The sequence below is a fragment of the Rhopalosiphum padi genome, chromosome 2 (genome assembly GCF_020882245.1).
Source record: "Rhopalosiphum padi isolate XX-2018 chromosome 2, ASM2088224v1, whole genome shotgun sequence".
Taxonomy (NCBI): domain Eukaryota; kingdom Metazoa; phylum Arthropoda; class Insecta; order Hemiptera; family Aphididae; genus Rhopalosiphum; species Rhopalosiphum padi.
The window spans coordinates 71058405-71084816 of NC_083598.1; the positions used below are offsets into that span (position 1 = coordinate 71058405).

General features: G+C 27.4%; 4 protein-coding genes across 6 annotated transcripts in view; 2 read left to right on the forward strand and 2 right to left on the reverse strand.

Moving 5' to 3' along the window:
• Positions 1-1058: 1058 nt before the first annotated feature.
• On the reverse strand, positions 1059-5506 carry LOC132920039 (ubiquitin-conjugating enzyme E2 G1). 2 transcript variants are annotated; one of them, XR_009660687.1, is made up of 5 exons: positions 5214-5506; positions 4771-4873; positions 4139-4236; positions 1964-2284; positions 1059-1162 (listed from the first exon to the last, which is right to left on the reverse strand). XR_009660687.1 is itself a non-coding variant. In XM_060982072.1 (4 exons), the coding sequence occupies exons 1-4, from the start codon at positions 5257-5259 to the stop codon at positions 2028-2030; spliced, it is 504 nt and encodes a 167-aa protein (XP_060838055.1). In that variant the 5' UTR covers positions 5260-5506; the 3' UTR covers positions 1601-2027. The 2 variants fall into 2 exon arrangements, 1 of the variants encoding a protein (XP_060838055.1); XM_060982072.1 differs by lacking the exon at positions 1059-1162 and having other exon boundaries at positions 1601-2284.
• A 1783-nt stretch (positions 5507-7289) lies between these two features.
• LOC132922906 (RNA polymerase II subunit A C-terminal domain phosphatase SSU72) lies at positions 7290-9975 on the forward strand. Of its 2 annotated transcripts, none has more exons than XM_060986651.1 (6): positions 7290-7512; positions 7624-7717; positions 8108-8251; positions 9306-9445; positions 9514-9632; positions 9690-9975. In XM_060986651.1, the coding sequence occupies exons 2-6, from the start codon at positions 7638-7640 to the stop codon at positions 9789-9791; spliced, it is 585 nt and encodes a 194-aa protein (XP_060842634.1). In that variant the 5' UTR covers positions 7290-7512; positions 7624-7637; the 3' UTR covers positions 9792-9975. The 2 variants fall into 2 exon arrangements, with proteins under 2 accessions (XP_060842634.1, XP_060842633.1); XM_060986650.1 differs by having other exon boundaries at positions 7290-7453.
• A 3818-nt stretch (positions 9976-13793) lies between these two features.
• On the forward strand, positions 13794-15442 carry LOC132919057 (uncharacterized). The gene is made up of 3 exons (XM_060980409.1): positions 13794-13799; positions 13854-14432; positions 15293-15442. Exons 1-3 carry the CDS (start codon positions 13794-13796, stop codon positions 15440-15442), a joined length of 735 nt encoding a protein of 244 aa, XP_060836392.1.
• A 3936-nt stretch (positions 15443-19378) lies between these two features.
• The window catches only part of LOC132920134 (agrin-like), a 175286-nt gene continuing 168252 nt past the window's right edge, over positions 19379-26412 (reverse strand). The window contains exons 9-26 of the mRNA XM_060982243.1: positions 24755-24869; positions 24497-24688; positions 24115-24384; positions 23879-24040; positions 23667-23789; positions 23457-23588; positions 23254-23400; positions 22774-22907; positions 22606-22714; positions 22190-22519; positions 21953-22130; positions 21632-21859; positions 21359-21531; positions 21086-21217; positions 20745-20994; positions 20320-20487; positions 19921-20162; positions 19379-19861 (exon numbers count right to left, since the gene is read on the reverse strand). Of these exons, the coding sequence (XP_060838226.1) occupies positions 19848-19861; positions 19921-20162; positions 20320-20487; positions 20745-20994; positions 21086-21217; positions 21359-21531; positions 21632-21859; positions 21953-22130; positions 22190-22519; positions 22606-22714; positions 22774-22907; positions 23254-23400; positions 23457-23588; positions 23667-23789; positions 23879-24040; positions 24115-24384; positions 24497-24688; positions 24755-24869 (3099 nt within the window). The 3' untranslated portion in view covers positions 19379-19847. The remainder of the gene's footprint in view (positions 19862-19920; positions 20163-20319; positions 20488-20744; positions 20995-21085; positions 21218-21358; positions 21532-21631; positions 21860-21952; positions 22131-22189; positions 22520-22605; positions 22715-22773; positions 22908-23253; positions 23401-23456; positions 23589-23666; positions 23790-23878; positions 24041-24114; positions 24385-24496; positions 24689-24754; positions 24870-26412) is intronic.

The following is a 26412-nucleotide window of genomic DNA, read 5'->3' on the forward strand; positions in this document are numbered from 1 at the left end:
ATTAGTGGATGTAATACTCAAAAGTTCTTGTGCAAGTTATTTCAATTCTATTTAATTATGATTATTCTAACTAGTTTTTAATTATCTACCCACATCATTAAACTAAATAAATTATTTATATTAAATTTGATGTAGAACTAAAATGGAATATTAGATGTTATCATCATAATAGGTATACTATTTTTTTTTTTTATTATAAATGATGAAAAATCTAAAATATGTGTACAATAATGAGTAACTGTTATCATACAGATAATTATTATTTTAAGGAATAAAACAATAAAGACGGAATAATATTTTGTAAAATTAGTAAAAATAATTGATCTATAATATCCTAAAATGTAGTTATTACAAATAATAATATTAATAAAAATAAAAATAAAAATTTGTTAAAAAATTGTCCAAGAGGACCCTACATCTAAAAAAAAAAAAAAACATGAAATTCGTATGCATAAATTCTTATAACAGATGAACATTGGAACATAGGTTAGTACTATACACATAATACAAATTTAAAAAATGGCGGTTTAACTTTGGATAATAATATAATAAGTGCCATAATATGACATGATTACTATTATGTATTTCAGTATATAACTGTACATTTAGGTATTTAATTGTTTTTAAAAAATATATCTAGACACATATTAACTTTTATTTTATAAAATATCATTAAAATTAAGTTTTTATTTACATTAAACAAGTATGACCCAACATAGTAATTGAGAACAATCATTAGGTTAGGCAATACTTAAACCGTCGATGAATGCAACTATATTACAATTATTACATTGTAATGAAATTAATTTAAGCTAAAATTGTTTGAAGTTTGAAAGAATACACTTTAAGAATGAAAAGTAAACACAAATTTGTAGAAAATAAAAGCATACTTTTTTTGTTAAAGTATATTATTTATTTTTTATTATTTAATTTTAAACACGTGATTAAATTCAAGGATTTCACAAAGTATTTTCTATTTATTTTGTTCAAGATAACATCCTAATATAATATTTTATTGTACTAAGTACGGTTTTCAGGATATTTTTAAGATAAAAATATTTAAAAGATAGTATATCATATTTTATTAATGTTTTGAAAAAAAAAACTTACATTTACAAATCACATTATATAAAATGTTGTCGATTGCTCTACATTTTGATACCTGAAACATAGATTAATTATTATTAAACTCAATATTATTTGTGTTATAGAATCATGATTAAATGTTAAGACCTTAAGTCATTAATAAATTATGTTCAGTAAATTTTATTTTTTATTTTAAATAACAATACTTACTCAGTGTTTAAATTTTAGTAACAATTATAATAGTTCTTACTATTGCAAACAAATTGACAAGCTAATTTTTATGTTTAGTTCTTGGTGATCATGTAATGAGCACGCATTAGTAAATAATAATGACCAAATAATTTAAATAATTAAACCGTTGAATTTGATTTTTCAACTAACTCTGCAATAATTATAAGTAGTGCATAATTAATTGCTTTCAACTAAAATGTGTATAGGTGCATTAAATTAATTAAAACCATAACTACCTATATTATGAACTTTAATTAATATTCATAAAATAACAATTATAAGCTAAGGTCAAATTGACTTTTATTAGAAAAATAATGTATAAATTTGTGTTTAAAAAACAATTTATTACCTACATAGTATATATAGTTTAGTTAAATACAGAAAATGAAGTTAGTAATTTAAAAACATAGTAATAAAAAGATTGTAAATTTGTACGAATAATTGGATGTTTGATTTCACTTTATCCATGAATATAGGAAATACAAATGATGTTCTTTTACTATTGTCTAATAACATAACTGTGAATAAGTAAGTCTTTAATGTTTTTTTTAAGTTCAAATGATTTTAATATATTGATGACAAACACAATGTAGATAAATATAAATAAATATACACATTATAAGGTAAAATGAACTATATTGTTTACCCTGGCATCAATAATTGATTTATACGTTGGTAACATGTGTATAGAGCAACTGGCAAATTTGTTATTAGATATCCTCTTGACTCTTACGCACGCAACGCGCGACCTTGCGTTTAAATTCTGGATAATTGTCACGCCAATCTTTAGCTGCATCTACATTAGCTGGACTTTCATCATTTGGATCAGCTAACATTGAAATTACTGATATCAATATAGTTTCAACAGTATGCACTGGTAGCCAACGTTCACTTGCTTTTTCATAACCCCACTTATCATCACCGGGTTCATGAAGTATTGATATACAAACATCACCACTTTTATCAACTAAAAATGAAAAATAAGCATGAATACATTTTATAAATACAAAAGATTTTTTGAATAAAATAATTCAGAAAATTTTTTCTTTGAGTTAAACAGTAAGCTCAGATAACAAATTTTAATATAAGATCTAAGGGACAAAGTTAATAAACATATCAAAATAAGAAAAGAGAGATTGTAACAGCTTTTTACAAGGTTATTTGGCATTAGTAATTTTCAGAACTTTTTCAACCTTAGATTTAGTAAAAAATACAAATACCAAAACATCAACAATAAGAAGACAAACACAATAATTCATGAATTATTAATGTAGTATATAATAAATAATATTTAAATAAATACAGATTATAAATAACAGTTAGAAAGTTATAAAAAACAATTCTATTTTTACTTAATTTAATTTGCATTTTCTTAATCTAAAACCTGGAATAAAATATAGTCTTAGAGGGTTAAAAATATACAAATTTACATTTTAGTGATTATAAGTTTAAATAATCTTTAAGCCACCAACAACTAAAAACAATTTAATTTATAACTTTTTTTGAATAAAAAAATAAATGTACAGAATTATTGTTTATTTATTAATATAATCTAAGGCCTAAACACTATATATTTATTTGGATTGAATTTATAGTAGATGAATAGATAATTTTGTTCTTAGCCCAGGATTGAATTTTTTTTAATACTTCAAATCCATACATTATCGTTATTTATGAAATTATAGTTTTTGTTGTAGATTCTGAGTAAACTAAGAAATATACTGGAGATAGTACACATTTTAGTGTAGTAATGTTTCTGTTTCAATTAGATATTATAATGTTACATTAACAATTTACCAATATTGAAATAGAATCAGGTAGGCATAGGCTTACCTAACTAGCTTTTCAAATAAAAGAATAAAATTTAAAAATATTCAGTGGTATCACTATCATCTATTGAAAATATTTTATTATACATTATTTGTATACAATTTATCACCCTATCACTATTCTTTAATTTAAGATTTCAATATTGATGATTAGTATTTCTATTATGTCTTACATGTAGGTTAGTTAAGTATATGATTTATTCACAGAAAAAGAATGAATACTTCTTATAATATTTGTTTATATTAAAATTATATTAGTAGGTTGTTAGCTTGTAGCTATATTGTAAATGTAATTTAAAGTGCATACTTGTACCTTACAAACATCATTAGTTTATTTTAAAATATTGTTAAAAATTAATTTAAACAAGTTATATACTTATAACTTCAATATTTATTATAATTTATAATACATATTTCAAATAAATAAAATGTATGCCATTTAAGGATCATTAGAAAAACAGCTAATTTTTATCATGTGTAATATTAAAATTATTAATTAAGCCAATATAAATTGTAGAAATTTTATTACTATTATTTCCTTGTATTTTAAATTTGTTTAATAATAAACAAAAAATATAGAAAAAAAAATTGTCAACCAGAAACATAATGATGTATATTTTTATATTGTGCAGTGTCTGTATACCAATAAGTACTTTTGATTATTAATATTTTCAAAAGGTAATCCTAATAATTATTTAAATGCATTATATCTAAATGAAAAAAGGTTCATTGCGATCAAATTTAAGGTCTAAGAGTCTAAGAGCTAGTGTAAGATAATTAAGAAGCAGTTTGGAAATTTTCTCTTTTGAGAAAATGAAATTTTAGGTAAGATACACTACTAATCAGCGTAAAAGATGAATATAAGGAGCTTTTTTTTTTTAAAACTATTAGTTATAATTTAAGATCTATATATATTTAGTTCTTTTGTTTTCATCAGTAGAATACAATAATAATAAAAAAAAAATACAGTGCTTAAAGTTTAAAATACTTACTATTAGGATGCCAAATTTCAGTTACAAATTTCATTTTTGGTGGCCTTAATGGATACTCTTTTGGAAAATTAAGATGAGCCTTGAAAAATCCTCCTTCACTGTAACATATTTAAGCTGGATTATTCTTTAATATCTATAATTAATAATTAATCCTTAGAAAGGCCAAGATTAAATGATTTGTAAATCCATTACCATTTATTTAAAAAAAAAAAAATTAATTAACCAAAATATTATATGGAAAAAAGACATTTCTTGAATAAATCCTACAAGAGTATAAAAGATATTATGCTTACCCATGATTAGCTAAACCACCAAGACCTAATTCTAAAATTAAAAATTAGATAATTTACCTATCTTATCATTTAAAAGTAATAACAACTAATATTAGTCATTAATCAATTGGAAATTTACCTAATAGTCAAAAAATAAAGCACACTAATTAATAAAATACTCAATAATTTGGTGAAAAATGTAACAATTAGGCCAGATATATTGTAATAGACAAAGTTGATCAATGACCACTGATCGAAACTACTAGGTAGTATAGAACTTGTTTTCTAATAAATTAAGTAAAATACATAATATAGATAAATAATACATAGGATGGATGATGCTATTCAATAGGTACTTACTACAAGGTGTCTGGAGGTCCAATGATGAGCACTTCCCATTTGTAAATATCATTATCATCTATGAGACCAGCAGAGAACCCTTCAACTGGGTTCTTGTGCAATTCTAAATAAATAAAATATCATCAATGTATACAGTCAACTAATTGATATTATCTCAAAATATCGGTTAATTTTCAAGTAATAAGTTGTGGTTGTTGTAGAACTTTCTCTCACTCCGCGAAAAATGACCATCGTATAGAGTAAATTTTAAAACATTAAACGAGGAAAAACGGAAATTAAGTAATAATTAGGACACATGTTGGGCCAGACGGAATCAAGACACGTGAAAGTATTTCGGGTGTCCGTCGGGATCAGATACGTATTACGACGGCCATGAACATCAAAAAGTTTCGATCATGATATCGGTGAACAAAAACGGACGGATCGGTGCGATAGATACTTACCAGTCAGTTGTTTTTTTAATAATAGCGCCGACTGTAGTTCTGACATTAAAATTGATTTCGTCACCCAAAAGTGGTGTAGATTAAAAAAATGTTATACTATTGGGGGACAGATGCCGAGTGCTGGAGTACTGGAGAGCTTGAGTGCTAAGCGTTAAGTAATTGTGCGGGATACCCGTGTTCCAGCGAATAGAAAATAAAGGAACACAGAAGAAAGAATAATAATAATAATAAAAACTGTAATATGTATCAAACAGCAGCACGGGCGCACGGCAGTGCGGCTTATTGGAAATAAATTATCGGAACGGGTCGACGGTCGTCGTGCGTCTGCGCCACTGTCGGCGTGACAGTATGACCGCGAATGCGATACTAAGCGGACGTGTTCTCTCGATCGTTGCACTGTAGCCATAACTGGTCAGCCAGCCGCGGGAACCAAACGCCACTACGGCAGACAGGCAGACGGCACGGATCATGACAAAATATTTATAATAATTAATAATTATTAATTATAATATTTTGTCATGGTACGGATTATGTCCTACGTCAGACGACACCAGTCACCAATTATTATTCATTGATGATTTTTCCGTAAGCCGTAAGGGCTGATAAGACTTTCCGGCTCTCGTGTTAATATAACAGATTTATATTGTAAGTTTAATTTTAACGTTTTTGATCACGATCACGAAATGAGATGTTCGTGAAACTATGAGTTGCGAGTTGTGACCACCATAAGTTAAAATTTAGAGACTACCTATGGAATTAGACGAATTAGTCATGAAATCCACGGGCGTAACTAGGATTTAATAGTTATAGTAGTTACAGAGGCTAGTCCTAGAAAACCAAAGTTTAAAATAATTCGTGGGGGGTAAAGCCCCCCACCCCTCTGTAAGCATCACTAGCATTTAGTAATCAAAATTAAAAATAAACCATAGAATCAAATTATAACCTAGTCAATAAAAACAAATTTACATTATAATTTATAACTGTATACGCCTATATTTTGATGAAAATACTTTTAAAATATCATCATCGTTTATCAGTGAATAAAATTTCGTGTATGACATCAGAGAAGTGTGAAATATATTTGTATCTTACTTTGGAGGTTCTAGGACGAACCAAGAAAAATATGCATTTGATAGAACTTCCGAGCCCTGGTCATTAGTATTGATTGACTCAATACAATAAAATTTCTTCCGCGATAACTATAACCAATTACTTATAAATTTGTTTTTGGTACATCCACAATAAAACAATATCAATTATATATATATAAAATATTTATTAATTATGAGTTATTTTAAACATTCTTATTCTTATTTTTTGGATTTGGGTTTTAGCTACAGGCTCGAGTTGAGACCTGAGGCTAAAATGTACAACCTTATAGGGGGCTAAGCCCCCCTAGTTACGCCGATGATGAAGTCTTGAAGTTAGGGATGAGGCCCAGGATCCCCTTAGAACAGTCGTTCTGGACACTGGACAGTGAGTCTCTGTCTCTCGGACTTAATGCCTTACAGCGTTATAGCTTGACGTCGTCACTTTATTATTATATTTATTTATTTGATCTCTTTTTCGAAAGTAAATAATTGTTAATCGTGCTGGAAGATTTTATTATGTGCTGTTTTTGTAGAAATGACAATATCCATATTTTTGTCAAAATATAATAGGTATAGTGAACAAAAATTATATTTAATTTGAATTTTTGAATTGAAAGTATCTACTTAATAAAGAATGTTTTCATATAGCATTATGTTTGATTTTATACATTAATCAATACTAAATCCTTTAAACCGATGAATAAAATTTAATTATAAATTATAATATACTAGTTCTTATCCAATTTAACCAATATATTGTTATAAACTTAAAAACTAGTTATACTAATAATTTGCAGACTATATAACAAAGGTTCAGTTGAGCATTTATGTATATTTTATTACAATAACTGGTCGAAAAAGCGGTTGCAGACGCAGAGCTACTTTCATAACAACTTTGTTATTTTAGTCCACGGATCTTATCTAATTATTATTTAATATTTACCTACTACATGAGCTCTTATCATTTTGGTTATTTTATCACGAATTTTCAAAATACAATTTTTTATAATATGTTTTTATAATAATTGTTCTAGTTTGAATTTTTTACTTTTATTATTTAATTTCTTCTTTTGTTTTTACTCATATCCGGTTAAATATCTCACTTGTGCATTTTATATTTTATGTATATATGAAGGAATATATTGAAAAGTATGTGCCATTTAATAATTTTCTATATTATTTAAAAATATTCAGTGTATAATTAAAAGGTACTCATAATACCTAATACTTTTGCCATTTTATAACTATATAGCTGTTTATATAAAATAAAAATAAAATTATTTTTTGATAACATAAACCATTTTTGTATTCGTTGAAAGTTGAAACTGAAACTATGGCAATCAGTGATTTTACAATAGCTGTGGTTTGTTCAAGTAACATGAATCGAAGTATGGAAGCACATGCGTTTTTAAGGTAGACAATGCAAAGTTTTATGAATACTCTATTTATTATTTGTCACTATTACAATTTGTAAATATTGTCTTAAAAATATTTTTATTTTTTATTCTCATTAGATGGTAATTCCAACACAAATATTTTTAGAAATGTTATTGCCAATTAAAATAACATTTTTGAATGAAACATTTTTTTTTAAAATCTATTTAACTATAAAATTAGGATCTTGACATTTTGACTTTTTAATATACTTAACTCATAAGCTTAAAATATAAGAAATTGTATTTGACTGGTTTAGCACTACCATATTTAAAATCTGAATGTGCTAATAATATTATAAAAACTTACTTTGTATATACCTTATCATGGTATGAAATGTTTTTAATTAATTTATGTTTATGATTATAGTAAAAAAGGTTTTAATGTTCGATCATTTGGAACTGGAGACAAGGTGAAGTTACCCGGAACAGCACCAGACAAGCCAAATATTTATGATTTTGGATGTTCTTATGATGAAATTTATAGAGATCTATACAATAAAGATAAAACATTGTATCCTTTTAATATAAAATAAATTTAATAGTTTTATAATTCTTTGCATTTTATAAAATTAGTATTTATTAAGCTATTATTTAAAGTAATGCAGACATTAATCTTTTTTGTTTTATGTATTTTTAATTATTATTTAGTGATTAACAATGATTTAGAATACGTAATTGAATTGATTTCAATTGATAATTTTAAGTACCTACATAATTAAATAATGTTATTTTATCATGAATAAATGTATACTAGGAATATGTTACTGAAATTTTCTGGTCAAACTTGACACTGTGATGAAGTTACACATTATTATCAAATGATCTTTTTTAAATATTATTTTAACCTTTTTAATTATAATTACAGTTAATATTTTATATTTATACTATACAATTTAAAAAGTTGATACATTTAAAAAAACATAACAAGTTGCTTAGCCTTATAGTATTTTTGTTATTTTATGTTTCCTCATTATATTTTAGTTGATTGTAAAGGATATATTAAATTAAAATTTAGTGATCAATCATTATATACAAAAAAGAGCGAGCTTGTTTTTAAAATCTAATACAAGTATTTATAACATTGAATGAAGATGTAGTTAATTGTTTATATACTATTATACTAATTATTATTTAGTTAATGTACTGAAAATATCTAACCTGGCTATGCAATAGTTATGTTACATTAATAATTTAAATAGAATCAAGTTTTAAAGTTAAATTTAAATTTTGAACCATTAGACTATTTTTCAGAACTGTACTAAATATATTTTAATAAATTATATTTTCTTCTGAAAATGTATAAGGAAAATTTCACAGGAATTTATTTAAACATTTTATAACAAATAACATTTTCAGTTGCTTTTAATTTTTGATTATTTAATGTTTTATTTATTGTAAAAATAATAATATTTTTTATAACACAATTGAAATCAATTATTAATTTAAGTACCTATATACATTTATACCTATCTTATTTTGATATTATTTATCAAAAATATTATGGATTTGTCAACAAATTCTTTACTATTTATATCAATATTTTCTTAACTTATTTTTGTATTTAGTTATACGCAAAATGGTTTGTTAAATATGTTAGATAGAAATCGGCGGATAAAGCAACATCCAGAAAGATTTCAACTAAGCAATGAACAATTTACTGTAGTCATTACGTGTGAAGAGAGAGTATATGATCAAGTACTTGAATGTAAGTTTAAATTGAAATGTCATAATTTATTATAAAAATTATAATCAAAATTATATTTATATGTTTAGATTTTGAAACTATTCAAAGTTTTGGAAATAAGCCAGTTCATGTAATCAACATTAATATTCAAGATAATCATGAAGAAGCAACGCTTGGAGCATTTCTAATTTGTGAATTTGTGAATTTGGTAAGATTATTTTATTAATATCTGTTAAATATTAACGTAAATTTATTTCTATTTTAGTTGTCCAGAACTGAAGATCTTGACAATGATATCGATCAACTAGTTGTTAAATATGAAGAAAAATGTCAAAGACCACTACTCAATTGTGTACTTTTCTATTAAGTATTAAGTGATTAAATAAAAAATTGTGAATATTATTAATTCTTTAACTAAGTGATGGCATTATTTGAATCAATAGTTTGTTATGTCATATTTTGCAAATACAATTTGTATCATAAATTATTATTTATAATGTATACTACTTTATTTTATTGATAAAGCAATAAATGAGCTTAGTTGATGTTTATTAATATTAGTTTTGATGCAGAGTGATGGAAAGATGTATTAGACATATAAAGATGTGTGTTTTTATACATTTTAACAGCATTAAGCTTAGTTTTAAGCATTTATGCTTAAATTTTCAATAATGAGGATGGTTTCTGATAGCAAATTTGATCTAATTGGTACTTAGGGGGTGGGGGTCAAAAGTAAAAAATTCCATAATTTTTTCATAATGGGGAATGACAAAAATAAAAAAATTTATAAAAGTAAAATGGTAATTTTTATGAAAATCCAATTTTTGAGAATTGATTTTGATTTTTTGGTTAACTTCAAAACATACAGGGTGTATTACGAAATTTTAAATCTTAAAAATTTGATCATAAATAGAAAATAATAATATAAATTATTGGTGAAAATTTAAAGTATCTAAGATTATACAGCGTATAACTAAGTTCTGACAAATTAAATATCTTGTTCTAATCAATATTTTAAAAAAAAATTTTTATATAACTTATAGACACTTGTACTACACATACATTATAAACTTATTTATTTTTATTTTTTTTTTACAGAAAATAAAAATTAAAGTTTGATTCAATTTTTTTGGAAAAAAATCAAAATAGCGAATTTATAAACATATTATATGGTTTTATAATGTAAGATTCCAAAAATAGTTTTAACGTTTACAGTACCTATTTAATTTGAGTAATTCCATTTACGTGTTTTGAAAGTTTAAATAGTTGTTCAACTTTCTGCTGTTGGATATTTAATAAAAACCAAAAGTAAAAAGAGTAGTAGTCAAATCGAAATTGTTTTATGGAGTTCACGATAACCATATCCAAAGATTGATAATAATAGGTACAATTTAGATAGAGTCGTGGTGGTAAAAGGACAGAAAGGTCATGGATATTAAAGAATTTAGATATCGTACCTATTTGTTTGGACTACTGGTTTTTACTTTTAGTTTTGATTAAATACCCAGTACTTATAGCAGAAAGTTGAACGAATATTTTTAAACGTTTATAAGTACACAAATTAAATACAATATCTAATCAACATTTTTTGTATTGACAATTTTGATAATGTCTATTAAATTTATATTTATAAAAAAAAATTAAAAAGTATTGATTAGAACACAAGTTTATTAATTTGTCAGAATTTTCTGATGTACTGTATAATCGTAGATACCTACTTAAAATTTAAAATGTTCGCTAATTTTTTAGTTTATTTTCTATTTTTATAAATGTTGATTGAAAATTATTCGATGGTTATAAATGCTTAGAAATTTAATTCAAAACTTTTGATTCATTTTTAATGTCAATTCAAAATTATTAAAAAAAACTTCATTAGCGTTTATTTATTGTTATTAAAATTCCAACTAAGTTTGCAAGATCTCAAAAATATACGAATTATTTTGTAGTTAGAAATTAATAAAAAATTTTATTTTTAAACATTATGTTTGAAAATTGAATACAATGGGTTCTTTATTAGTTTTTCAACTTTTATATAATTAAAGAAAATTCTACTGGAAAACTGAATTAATTTTTTGTAAGCATTTGAAGTTTAAATATTTATGACGTTTGATATTCACCCGTAAAATAATTATTTCACATTTAACAATTTTTGACATTTTGTTGCATTTCCAAAAAATAATAATAGATATTTTAAATTTTCACCAAATGTATCATTTTCATTAAGTATATGATAAAAATTTTAAAAGCTTATACATTTTTTTAAACTATTATTAGGCTTGATTTATTTTCAATTACTTTTAGTAATTAATGTCTTTCATAATAGTCAACAAAAGTTGTTTTTATGTCTGTATACAAATATTAAAAATACACATGCATAATTTTATTTTATATATTATATATTTAAAGTTAGAATATTGTCAATTTTTTTTTATATTTAAATTTATAAAAACTTGGTTAATACTTCGTTTTATATCTAAATTAAGAAAATTTAATACAAGAATTTTCATAAATAATTCATGCTAAAATTATAAAATATAAAAATATAGTAAGAATTTTTTCATAGACATTTTAAGTTGAAATTTGGACGAAATTATTTATTTATAAGATAAAAGAAAGATTTTGTTATATTTTAAAATTATTTTTTTTTAAAACTTTATAAACTTTATATTATATTTTTTATTATTCTGAATTTTACTATATGCAATGACATTTTTAATTTATTTTAAAATGTTATTAAATATAATTATATAAGTTGATATAGGTAATAAAAGGTAATTAAATGTTTAATCTAATATTAACAATTTAATAAATGTAATATAATCGGGAAAAATTATATCAACCCATCGTTATAATAGGTAGGTACTCTAAAAATGAAATAAATGATTTTGATCAACTGTATTAACAAAAACATATTAAGAAATATATTTGATGATGTAGACTTAAAGACCATTTCACAATCGTTTTTCGTATATAACGAAACGTATTCTAACTATAAAACGTTGAATTCAAATGTAACATTTCCATATCAGTGATCCACTTGACACCAAGTACAGCATAGTGGTATACGGTATACCCTTGCCTACTTTTTTAATTTTTTTTATTTATGCATGTTATTAGAAATGTTTGATAATTTAATACAACGTTTATCGTAGTTTGTTCATAACATCGTAATTAAAAAAAATATAGAATATACATGGTTACAACTTTTTAATTAAATGTTTAGATTTTTAAGACATAGAAACTTAAAAGTAAAAATAAACTGAAAGCTAATTATTATCATTCATCAATATATATAGAATAATAAACTTTCATAAATACATCTAACAACATGTTTTGCACTAAAATTAGAGATAGCTGATAGTCTAGAAATATGGCTTACATTATTATTTGATAAACAAATATTTTTTTTTTATAATGCAAACTTTTTTCCTCACTACTTATTTTTAGTTGGATATTTTAAATTAATTTTCTTGAAAATGTTGAAAAAATTACTTAAGCTTCGCGGAACCCTGGGGTTCCGCGGAACACAGTTTAAGAAACGCTGGTTTAGGTAACCGGTAACCGTCTTCTATTATATATAATTATATAAAGTAGGATTTTTGTACATTGCCGTCAGTACGTCACGTATAAAACATCGAAGATTTTGAAGAAGAGTTAATACAATTTAAAAGCACTGTAAAAAATGTTTCATCAGAAGGAAAATTACCATTTCCTTCATTGTATAAATTAATTATTACATCGTCGTTAGCAACATCGTTTCCAAATATAGAATTATTTGTTCTCTCCCTTCTTCACTTGCATTTGCAAGTGGTAAAAGATCGTTTTCTGTATTAAAACGTGTAAAAAATTATTTTTATCATCTTAAATCCATGAAGAAATGTCAAATTTGTCAATATTATGTATTGAATCTGAATATGTGATATGGTTGAAGATATGAAGTGGGAAGAATTAATACATACATTATCTACAACAAAATCCAGAAAAAAAGATATTTAAATATCTAAGAAATAATTTTTTTTCAATTATTATAAATCATAAGACAATATTATAAACGATTTTGACTATATTTTAAATCTACATTATTTTAACACGTTGAGCGCCAAAGGTGCTTCTACCAAGTTACTCAATTTGGCCATGAGACACATAATTGGGTCTCAATAAAGTACAATAAAACATCTTGTGAGACCCATATATGGGTCTCATTATATCATTGTATTTATTAAGCGATTACCAGAAATAGGTCTCATTTATCGGAATTATTTCATTGGATTTTAATTCTACAGTGTTGCCACATCATTTTGGTGTTTGTAGCAACGGGATATCTTGTTTTTTTTTTTTTTTATGAATTGTTTTCTATTCTGTAACATCGATGTCTGTAATGCATAATATTCCGCGGTAACCATGTTATTGCATCAATATCAATGATAAGAACTGGTATTCAAGTGTAGAACTGGCAGAATTACTACAATCAAAAAATACATATTTAGTTGGAACATTAAGGTGCAATAGAAAGTCTAATCCGAAAGAAGTAACTAAAAAAAAATTGAAAAGAGGGGAAATTGTGTCTCAGAGAAGCTCATCTAATGTGTTGGTGCTGAAGTGGAGGGACAAACGGGATTTAGTTATGGTTTCTTCTAAACATGATAGTGCTCTTACAAATTTGAAAATAAGAGGAAAAATAGTACAAAAACCAACAGTAGTTGTTGATTATAATATTGGAAAAACTTCAATTGACCTCTCAGATCAGATGACTTCCTACTCCAACCCTCTTCGTCGCAGTCAAAAGTGGTACAGAAAAGTTGCTCTAGATGCATTATTAAACATAAGTGTTGTTAATGCTCTAGTTTTATTCCAGAAAGTTACATCTTCAAAAATGTCTATTACAGTATTCAGATCTACACTTGTAGAACAGTTAATAAATAAAGAAACTATCACAGAAATTATATCACAAAAACATGTTTTAGAAAAAGCAAACAGAAGTAGATGTGTTGGCTGTTACTCTAAGGCAGTAAAAAAAAAAGGCAGAAAATATGCACAATGCAATACAAAAAAAATTAATACTAAATGTTTTTTATGTGATAAACATTTTTGTCTTGATTGTTTTTTTGAGGAACATAAAATTGTAAAGAAGTAAAGTTTTTATTGATTTGTTATGTTTTATAATTTATAAAATAAAGTTGTTATTTTTATTTAACTAGATTGAAAAAAAATATGTTTCAAGTTTTTATTGATTTGTTTTGTTTTATAATTTTTAAAATAAAGTTACAATTACCATTATGTATTACTATTGTTATTCAATGAAGTAGACTGAAATTTTTTTAAGTTTTTTGTTTTTCTATAAGAATATTGAACATAAGCAATGTTATTTTTTATATGTTAATAAAATTAATTACATACAATTGACTGCATGTTATTATTGGTTTACTCTACATTTACCAATAACATTTATAATTGGTTATGTCAATCTATGATTACCTATTTTATAAAATAGTTGAGGGTCAAATATGAGTCTCAAAATATCATTTAAATAATATATTTTTGATGGGTGACTCCGTTTGGCCATGAGACCTATTTTAGGGTCTCGCTCCAAATCAGTTAAAAAATATTATTAATCCCTTATGTTAGCCATAATAATAGTATGTGTAAAATTTCAAACCATTTGGGCAATTTTTTTTTCAATTTTTTTTTTGAGTAAACCATACCAAAAATTATGTGGCGGTTTGATCGAAGATAAGTGAGACCCAAATTTGTGTCTCATGGCGCTCAACGTGTTAATTATTTAACTTATTAACGTTTAGTTGTATTATATTTTCAATTAGAGTCAAATCTCTTTTTAAAAATTGTTTGTATTTGTGTATTTATGGATAGGTAAAATATACTACCAAACATTTTTTTCTGGATATGAAAAGAGGGGAAAAAGTGGCAAAAATTGTTTGCTCCATGGTGGTATTGGACATTAACCTGGCTCTGCGGCTGAACCCCTACATTTTTTATCTGCAACGAGACATGAGCCTATAATGATCAGTGATAATCTTTGATAAAGAGCCTTTATAACTTTATAAGAAAGGTTTATATAAAGGGCTCACTAGTCTGTGCTGTCGACGACGATTTATGATTTTCTGTCAACTGTCTATGAGAAAGATAATGATAGCGCCATATTATACAGTATTTCAAAGTATTTCGAGCAATAAAAAAGAATATATAAAAATAATTACTGTCATAAAACTATCACCAATAAGAGTTAAATAGTCTTACACAATGTAACTTAATTATTACCTATGTGAAGTTCACATTATGAACTGTGAACGCAATTACTTTAGGTTTTATAGGCTAAACTGCTAAAGCATATAATAGGTATAGCTGATTAAACAAATTTACACGTCAATATAATTGGCGCTAAATAACAATTTCAAAAACTGATGTACTTACCAATTAGATAATATATTTATAATCCGTTTTTAGTCAATAAGAGGAGCTTTTAGAGATGGAAAAGTTAATAATTGTATATCTTTGATTTATTTTAAAATTATGTAAATATGTTGCTTCCTTTAAAAAAACACATTAATTAACTGCCTTAACACGCTGTTTTAACTGTTATAACTTATAAGTAACTATAGGTGTAAGTAAGTAGTACCTAATACCAGCTATTGTGGATTGCCTATACTTACTTAAATTTTCAATTAAGCAAAACAATATCAGATCGGTGGTAAGTAAATCACATACCTAGTTACATCATTAGTCATATACTTTTTTATATCGTTGTTTTGAGGTATTTATTGTCGAATTATACTTTCACTCATTAAGTTTGTTGAAATTGATGATTACAGCATTAGCCCATCTGCACTGACTTGGCTCAAGTGTTGAAGGTGGGTGGGTAAAGTATGTGAAAAGAACCACATGCGCTGTACAGTTTGGTAGCGTACTCATGATTTCTATTACGTGTGTAAGTACAGTCGTTTTTTTTTAAAGTATAGGTACCCACGTCGTAAAAGTACTATCATCCATATAACATTTTCCTGATTAACAATATATTTAAATGCGGTTTTTTACTGTACTTAAAATTCTAATTGAATGGCAAATCTCAACAGTTTTGAAAATTTTAAGAATAATTTTTATGTAATTTAGTTTTGAAAATTTTCAAGATGGTATTTGGTTATAATTTTTAAGACAGTTAAAAAAATATTAAAACTAAAAGAAAATAGATTACTGTAAATCATGTAGATATTAGTTAGCGTGTGATTTTAAAAACAACGAGTTCAGTGGTGGCGCTACAATTTTAATACCAGGTGGGCCAGGCTGAGGCCCAAATTGTTGACTTGATATATTTATATATATAAAAACAATAGTGATGACAGGCATTTGCGCAGAGGGGGGGGGGGTCAACTTCAAATTTTCAATTTCAAAGCTTCAATTTTTTTTACACTTCATTGTGTAAACTTACTAAAACAATGATTTGTAAACATGTATAAATAAAAAAAAAAATATTATATTAAAAATATAATAGTTAATAATATATTTTGTTAGGAAATAATATATTATATTCATGTAAACACTTTTTAATTTTTATACTCCCTAACCCAAAATTACACCATCAGCTATCAATTGTAGTACAATTGAGTTCCTATAACTATAAAAACATAACTACGAATATTTTAAACTGACAATAAACATACATTATATTATATTGTAAATTCAAATAAACATTTCAATGAACATATTTTATTATAAAATAAAAACAATATAAATATAATTATATCATAATTGGTTAATAATCTAAACTCGTAGTTCATGGGAGTTTCAACAAAATTATTAATAACATTGATTAATATTTAATAATAACTAATAAGTATAACTTATTATTTTCATATTCAGCCGCTGGAAAATACACGTTATGAGGCTTGAAAGCATAAAGTGCATAATTTCAACCCATTCAAAATGTTGTTCACGCCATCTATTATGACTTAATATTTTCATATTTTAATAAATCATGATTTATTCATGAGATATTTTTTCAGTATTCTTATATGATTAAATTTAATTTTTGGGGTGGGCCACAGGGGGGCCCGGGCCCACCCTGGCCCACCCCTGGCGCCGCAACTGAATGAGTTATTTCTTTGATTTACAATTAATATTGCCGTCAAATTTCACAGTTTGTCTTTTTCATTGCTTTAACAAATTTGTTGTCTGTCCAATTTCTAATAGGTTGAATATTTGAATATACCTATATTATACCAACACAAAATATTTGAAGCAATCGGTTTTTTCCTTTAATATAATATACGGTTTCTCTCGGAAAACAATTTTTTAGGCAATACAATTATATAGATATTAAGTAGTATATACGTATACTGTATAAATTACTAGTAAGTATTATTAAATTGATCGGAAATTAGAAATGAACCTGTATAAATGCCTTAACAATGGAGAAACCGTTTCCTAGGAAATTTAGGAGAGCTTCACCATTTTTTTTTATTAAATATTATTTAATGAGTTAGTAATTAAATTATGTGTAAAAACATGAAAAATCCAGAATTGATGTACCTACGAGTACAAACGAGTGACAAATATACCGCGACCATAAATTGGAAATAAAAATACATCACTATATCCTGAGCCAACTCGAGCGAAGCGAAGCATCACTGAACAGTTTTATACTGCTAATGAAGTGAGAAATGTATCATCTTATATAATATTGGATTTACAATATTAATATTATTATAGATTTATAGGTATAGGTGGGTATTGTTTTTCTTTCAAAATGTTTTTCTAAACATGCTAAATATCGTTGCATGTAATACATTTAAATAGGGAGTCGGAGTCTGTACAAAAACTTTAAATATTTTCTAATTGTTAAATTCATAAATGTATTAAAATAAAAGTTAATAACAATTTGTTTGTTACCACGCGAGCGAAAAATACTATACTAATAATAATTATAGTACGGCACGTAAAGTATTACCTATAGGATGTATATACATTTAGAATTAAGAGTGGTAATAAATCAAATCTGAGAATAACCCTCGGGAACAATATAAAAGCCTATATTATATACTTAGTTGGAGATTGTGTGAGCATAGTTTTCGAAAAGCTCTTATAGTTGTTTATATTATTAAAGTGAGTATACGAGTATACTGTATAGGTATATTATATACGTATATAATATAAATAAATAAATATACAGCCACATGAATGTTTCTGTTTTCGTGGTAATTATGAACGGTTTTCTTTATTAGTTTTGGGTTTCCATTATTACCACAGCCGCAGGAGATTGCTTTATTAAAATATAATTTTACCTCTAAATTGTTAATTTCTAGGTTGTTAAGTACATATATATCCGGGCTGCAACAGTGATATATACCAAAAATCGAGTAAAAGTAAAACGTAATATATTATTATATTTATTGTACCGCATTTGAATGTTTAAACACGTGATTTTTCAATGGTGTAAGACTGTAAGTTATTGTGCTGGTCATGTACGATGATTCGTAAACAATGGATATTAGTGCGGTGCTATAGGTAATTTGAGATAAGTAACTAAGACGAATGATTGCAAATAAAATACAATATTACATAGTACTGTTGTTGTATACCATAATCATTTGTTACGAGTACATAACGAAGTTTGATTAATATGTTTATATTATAAAGCTGTTGCTATTATCATTAGACTTCATACACTCACACTCTGAATGGATGATCGCAAATAATATAACAATTTTTTTTTTTTTAAATAAAATGTAGATATTGAATGATTTGCAGGTAAAGTTTATAACAGTCTTTTTTTTTACTGAAGTCAATAAATGTTGTACTTATCTAACAAAGCAGCAGGTAATAAATTATTTAATGATTTTGAATAAACATATAGCGTTATATATGTTTCGTATACACAATTACGGTTCTTATTTTATTTTTCATGACTACATTATGTTAATTAATAATCAATAATAATAATAATAACAATAGGTAGTAATCATTTATTTTATACATAACATTCATTATTATTAACACAAATTATTATGTTGGTTTTCCATAAGCCACGGATAACAATAGGTTTGATATAGGCTTAGTCATGATTTTATACACAAATTAAAAGTATTTATTTATTTGTTTTACAAGTATAAACGATTACATAAAATAGTCTCAATACTAAAATTAATTGTTCAATTAATGTACACATTATCTATATATGTCTTAAACTTATGGTTGAGTATAAAAAAAAACATTTCTAGGAACTTAATTGCATAGAAATTAATAACGGTTCTAAAATAAATTCTAAAGAAAATACAAACTTGAATCGAAGAGGTTCTTTGAGCTCCAACGAATAGTCTTTTCTCTTTATGTACAATATTTATTTACCAGGAATCGATTATATTGAGCTCAGCGGGTAGCTTCGTAGAAAAAAAGCTTCTTTCCGGAATGGCGATTATGATTTATATGCTACGGAATTAATTGTTATTGCAAATTGTTATAATAAAAAAGAATTAAAATATACTTACTGTGTTCGCACAACGGACCGAAGTGTTGTGGACCACAATGGCATAAAAATCTAGAAAGAACCGGAAAACAAGTGCCGCCGTTCAGACACGGCGCGTAACCACAAGGTGCACCGTGATAGGGCACCACCTCCTGGTTAAGACCAGAAGATAGGTTACACGCTTTTTCGTTGAGTATTACCCTCTGAATGATGCCGTTGAATGGTTTGTCGGCAATCGAATCTTGATTCAGCAGAACGGTTAGACTGAAAAATACACAATACACCATAATTAGTTGCATATCCTACCGTATTAAAATTGTGCCTCTTTCCATGTAATATAGTATATACTATATTTTATAATATATACTATATAGTGTAGATATTATTGAAAAATAATAGTTATAGTGTTTGTCAGACTTACGGTACACCACCAATGTACAACGGTAGTTCTAAGTTCAACTCGACAAGTGGGGAACTGGAGCTGATAGTGGTAACATTGCCGTTGTTAAGCTGAATGGAAGCTTGGTTGTCGAATCTTTTGATTTTTAGTAAATTCCATTGAGGTAGAAAAACAATCTTCTCATCGGTACTAGAATTTAACGTTGTCGTTATATAATAATTGTAGGTGATATAATAGTGAAGCCCAGATAATATTATTTATTCAATGGACGCAAAAATGATCCCTTATTGAGTTATTATATGCGTATATGCTTATTAATAAACTTTATATTTTTATGTGGAAAAATCTTAGTAGGTGAATTAGGCATTAGCATACACTACCCAATCCTTTAATAATATGAACAGTACAGGTTTCATTATCGTAATATTGTCGGCACTAAGTCTTACGTGATATTCGTCTTTCCGTTGCCCAAATCGTAAACGAGTTTCACCCGGCCGTCAGACAAGTAAACAGAAATGAAATCCCCTTGTCCTGTGTACGATTGACCACTATACAATAATAAGCCACTGTCGGATTTCGTTCCAAACCACAGCTCTAGGCGAGTGGTCCTACGAAGGTCTTCGGTCAGCGGTATGGTAAGAAATGAGTTCTTACCGTTGAATTCCGGTGAAAAGTATTTGGTCAGACCGTACTCGACTGCAAATCAAACGATTATTGTATCAAACATCAATGGAAATAATGATTTTTGATATACGTTCAGTGAAATCTATACAATAAGAATGTTTACATTTATCACAGTTTGCGCCAGTCAATCCTGGTAGACAAAAACATGCGTATCGACCTCCCGGCAAGGACTCGCAAGTAGATCCGAAGCTACAGGGCTCTGATGAACAGGCCATGTCGTCGTAGCACGAATTACCTTAACATTGTTATAATAATAATAATAATAATAATAATAATAATAATAATTCAAGCAAAATAGTTTTTTTTTAGAAATGGTTTTAATGTTTTTTTAAACATTTTTTTAATCAATTATTTTCCACGGATATGTGATTTTTACCTGTGCAAGCGCAGGTGCCATTTGAACAACTCTTTTGACATTCCGTTACGCCTTCAGAATTCGTTACCAAATCACTATCTTCGAATCCCAGCAAGTTCACCGAGTAACGTCCTATTTTTATACTATGAATGCATCCGATCAGTCCTGACTTTACACCAATGTTTTCGAATATCCTGTGGGAAATACAATACTCGATTATTTTTGTGTTGGTTTTTTTTTGTCGTTTCCCGCGGGTGCTGACGAGTCGCCCTATGTAGGTATAATGTATATTACTTTTGGTGCACAATCGGTACGTATCCGATGTACGCATTGTCGTTCAAGTCCAGTGACCTCAGCGAACCCATGGACACTGATCGAACCGGCTCGAAGTTTTCGAATTGCAACAGGCCGTCTTTTTGATATCTTTTGGCTATGATCTTGTGCCGAGTGCCAATTGTAATTGGATGTACAGACGTCAAGACTACGGCTCCGTTGCCCAGATTATATTTGAATTCGACAAACCTGAAAATAAATAAAAAGATATAATAAATAAATATAACTATTGTAATTTTCCGGTGACATATTATATATTAGTTACGGAAATGTAAGAATTACTTATTGACTATTGCTATCGATATGAAATCTCCAGACCCGTCTGGTTGTTGTTGGTCGTATAACAGAATTCCATCGTCCGAAAAGCTTTTAAATTCCATTTCTAAACTAAACCTGTGGTATGCTTTTAATTTTTTTAACTGAACGTATGAATGTCCGTTGAATGCAGCTGATTTGTGTTCTGAAAATATTAGTACGTCGAGAAAACTATCGTTCAAACTTTTGTGTGTTGCGGTTTACCTTTAACCTCCTCAGGATTGGAACAAACGGTGCCACTGTACGATGTAGGGCAATGGCACTGGAAACCACCGGAATCTAGTCCCTCGCATTCTCCGCCGTTTTGGCATGGATTCGGATTACAGAGTGATATTTCCCGATCGGTAGATTCCGATGTCGTTCTTCCGGTTAGGTCTTGGACTTCAGGTATGATATCAACTTCGTAGCCACCAGACGTGTTGTAAGTGAAATTTGGCAGTTCAGAAAATAATAAATGTCGCGTTGACTTTGATATGATTATGTCCTGGGGCTCAGTGAATTTTGGTCCTTCCGTTCCAGGTATGAGATTTTCGTCTACGCAACCAATAAAATCATTAATGAAAAAACCGATTCGTTGAACTTTTTGAAGTACTGTACAGCTGGTTTTAGTGGTTACTAACCTTTACATGATGTATGTGACTTGACAACAATGTCTTTTTGATAGCGACACGCATATAATTTTAGTTGACACTCGGAACTATACGTTTGCCCATCACTACCACACACCAACTAAATATTGGATTTAGATGAAAATGTATTCTATTGTAATATATTTATAATATACTTACAGTAGTACGTATTGCGTCTTCAGCACACGTTGCCCGACATACGCATGACGGTTTTTCGTTGTTCATCTCACACACACCACCATAATAACAAACAAGTTGACTACAAGACGTTAAATTTTGCATTGCCATGTCAGCTAGAAATTGAAATGTTTATCGATAGAATAACAATAGATATAATCAAACAATCGTTTTAATAATAAAATAGCACGCATTTTACAATACCATAAAATACGTTTTAATATAACTACCTAGATATATTAATATGAGGTATTAAACATATACATTTATATATACGTTAAATTCATATATAATAAAATACAAATTATTGCATAATGTATTAACGCATAATTTATGGGTACATTTTTTATTCGAAATTATTTTTTTTTAATTATGTTTTACTTAAATATTGTATTTAATTAGTAACTCGTCAAGCTTAAAATATATTTGGCATTTGATTAGAATTAACAGTGGCATACATACGTGAAACACATCCAGCAGGATTTAAAATTTTAGAACTATCTTCACATTTATTGCACTTTGGTCCTATAGCTCCTGGCTTACAAACACAACGCCCGGTCATTTGTTCACAGTCGTCTCGAACTGAACCCAGTAGAGAACAACCACAAGCTGAAATAATTTTATATTCATTAAACATTCCATTATCCTATTTAAAAACTACTTACGCATGCACCCTTGATGATTTGATGATATCTTTGGTAATCCCCAATACCCGGGTTCACACCGATCGCACTTCTCTCCGCCAACTCCTGATTTGCACAAGCATTTTTTATCGACACATTCTTCTGATATCGACCCTAAAATAAATATTAACATTATTTAGGTTCTATAATTATATAAATATATTATTATAATTTTTAAATTGTAATGTTTACCTAATTTATTGCAATTGCATGACAAAGGACAACCTAGGTTTTTTGGTCCTTTCGCCGGAGTTTTTTTATCAGGACAACAGCCGTAAGACGAATTTTGACAATTATCGGAAACTATTGTTGTATCTAAATAATTATTGAACAGTCCGAATAATATATTTATTCATTACATTACGATAAACTTCTATAATATAAATAGAATTTTGATGTATTACCACGATCAGATTTATTACAGCATTTAGCAAACCTAGAGGTTTGATGACAATAACTACCCGATGGGCAATCTTGCCTGTCAGGACCGTGGCCGCAGTCTAATTCTCTCCCATTTACATGGTTCATCAAGGGTTTCTTACCGTTACAAGGTTTTACTTCCATACCTTTAAGACGGTTACGTAAATACTAGATTTATACAAATATATGATAATATAGTTGTGTTAACGACATAATATACCTTGGCACAATTCCATGGGCCTTAATCGGAGTTCTTGTTGTCTTTGACACCCTTCCATTTTCATTAGACATAGTGAATTGTAAGTACGAACATCAGAGGCACAGACAGGTGAAGCTTCATTCGAACAGTTAAATATGCACGAACATCTAGGAAATCCGTCGGGTCCGACTTCGCACGTGGCATCATAGTCACATTTAATATCTTTACATACGTCGTTGTTGTTACTGTAAACGCTATTTTCTACTGATCCGTGAGGTTTTAAAATTTTACCTGAAAATATAAAATTTCATAAAACGTTAGTATTATATTATGACACATTCACACACACATATTATCAGTACGCGTGAACTCGTGGCCACAGTCGGTGGATATTATCGATTACCTATGGATGAAGATTCTTTACAATCCCCGTAGAACAAAATCGTTAAATTTTGTGTCCCGTTTTTTACGCACGACTGTTGAAGAAGCTCGCATTCGCTGTTGTAAGTGATCAAGTCGGATCCGCAAACGGGTTCTTTTGATTTTGTGTCCACACATGTTTCGGGACAGTTACATTTCTGATCGTGACACGACCCTAAAATCATTTAATGCATGTGATTTTGAGGTAAACATTTGAAAACCAGTGAATTAATCACCATACCGCATTCACCCGCGTAGGCAGCGAATATTTTCTTCCTTGTTGCACAACTAGCGTTTTGTAGATGACAAAGGTCTGTGTACGTAATACCGTCGGTACCGCAAACTTTACCGCTTGCCTGAGTACATAAATTAGAGTTCGTCCTAATTAACTGGCGGAGGTTTCAAATGGTTTTAGAAAATAAATTCGAAAACCATTGTTACTTTATATACTGGTTTAATGCTTTTTGGTAGTATGTAACTCTAGGTCTAGTCACCCTACTTTTAACAATCAATTATTTCCACAATCTCACCATTTATCAACTAGCTGTTTCTTATCCACACACATACGTACATGTCTGGTTACACTCGATGAGATTAATTTATTTTCAAAAACATTTTATTAAACATCGCGATTTTTGTAATAATAATATTTGATAAAACATTACGGTATGTAAAAAATAAATGCAGAACTATTTTTTTTCAAATAACGGAGTAATGCAACCAGCAAAGTATAATTGAAATACTATGTAATAATTTATTATTTGTTTTAGATTTGTAACTACCAACTTCTATAATAGAAATATTAAAATGTATTATACATAATATTATAAAGGCCAAAGAGACTATAATATATAGAATGCATACATATGGCCAATTGGACATGCATGTTTAAAATTGTAATATCTTTCATAATAAAAGGATATTATATTTAATTGAAAATAAATGTGATAAAAGTTTTAACAATTACTTTAATAAATTCAATAATAATAAATTGTATAACATATTAAAATATTAAAATATGATAAGTAATGTAAATGGTAAAATAAAGTAATAATGATTCATGTTTATGAAATAAAAATAACACACTTAGTAAATTAACTATAGAAAAAATAAAAAATTAAAAGTATAGTGCGATATTAAGCATTAGATAAATACGCACTTAAAGAAAGTTTTAAAAATGATTTATATTAATCTAAAAACTTATATATTAATTTTTTTCCCATAGAAATGTGACCAATTATTAAGGATATATAATGTAAGGTTTGTCATTTTTACTACATTATTATCAGTGGGGGATCTAGGATTTTTTTTATGGGAGGGGGAAACATTTTGTAAATTATTATATTCATATCATATATAATTTTGTAAACACAATATTTAGGATTTGATTTCAGGCCTTATACATAATTTAATTGTCAAGAGGTGGCTCTTATATTATGATTATGTTCTTTATGGGCCCCCCACCCCCTTTGAATCTGCCACTGCACACAACGATATTGGAGGGCAGTAGTTAATAAGTTATCAGTGAAAGTTGTAAGTACAATAGATAAAGTCTTATAGCACAAGGGTTAAGAAATCTAACGTTCACATGTTTATTTAGAAATATTGAATGAAAATTAATGTAACTCGGGCAAAATCATACATGGATAGACGATTGTATCACAGTTTATTTAGACGTGGTCCTTGATTTTAGTGCGGGCTGAGCCACTGAACGTTTGGTCACATTGACCCAAAAGCCAACACGTTTAGGTACAAATAGACACAACGTTTGGGCATATAAAATAAAATAAAATTTTCGTTTTTACCTGGTAAATTAGAGAAAGTTTGGGTACACACAGTGGCGTAGCTAGGAATTTTAGTTAGGGGGGGGGGGCAAAATTTCAAAATTGTTCATAATCA

Coding starts and splice junctions, on each gene's coding strand:
- LOC132919057 (XM_060980409.1), top strand. Junction 14,433..15,292: donor TTGGCTGTTACTCTAAGGCA/GTAAAAAAAAAA, acceptor ATTTATGGATAG/GTAAAATATACTACCAAACA.
- LOC132920039 (XM_060982072.1), bottom strand. CDS start 5,259: ATGTCAGAACTACAGTCGGCGCTATTATTAAAAAAACAACTGACTG. Junction 4,874..5,213: donor ATTAAAAAAACAACTGACTG/GTAAGTATCTAT, acceptor TTATTTATTTAG/AATTGCACAAGAACCCAGTT. Junction 4,237..4,770: donor GGACCTCCAGACACCTTGTA/GTAAGTACCTAT, acceptor AATATGTTACAG/TGAAGGAGGATTTTTCAAGG.
- LOC132922906 (XM_060986651.1), top strand. CDS start 7,638: ATGGCAATCAGTGATTTTACAATAGCTGTGGTTTGTTCAAGTAACATG. Junction 7,718..8,107: donor GAAGCACATGCGTTTTTAAG/GTAGACAATGCA, acceptor TTATGATTATAG/TAAAAAAGGTTTTAATGTTC. Junction 9,446..9,513: donor ATATGATCAAGTACTTGAAT/GTAAGTTTAAAT, acceptor TTATATGTTTAG/ATTTTGAAACTATTCAAAGT.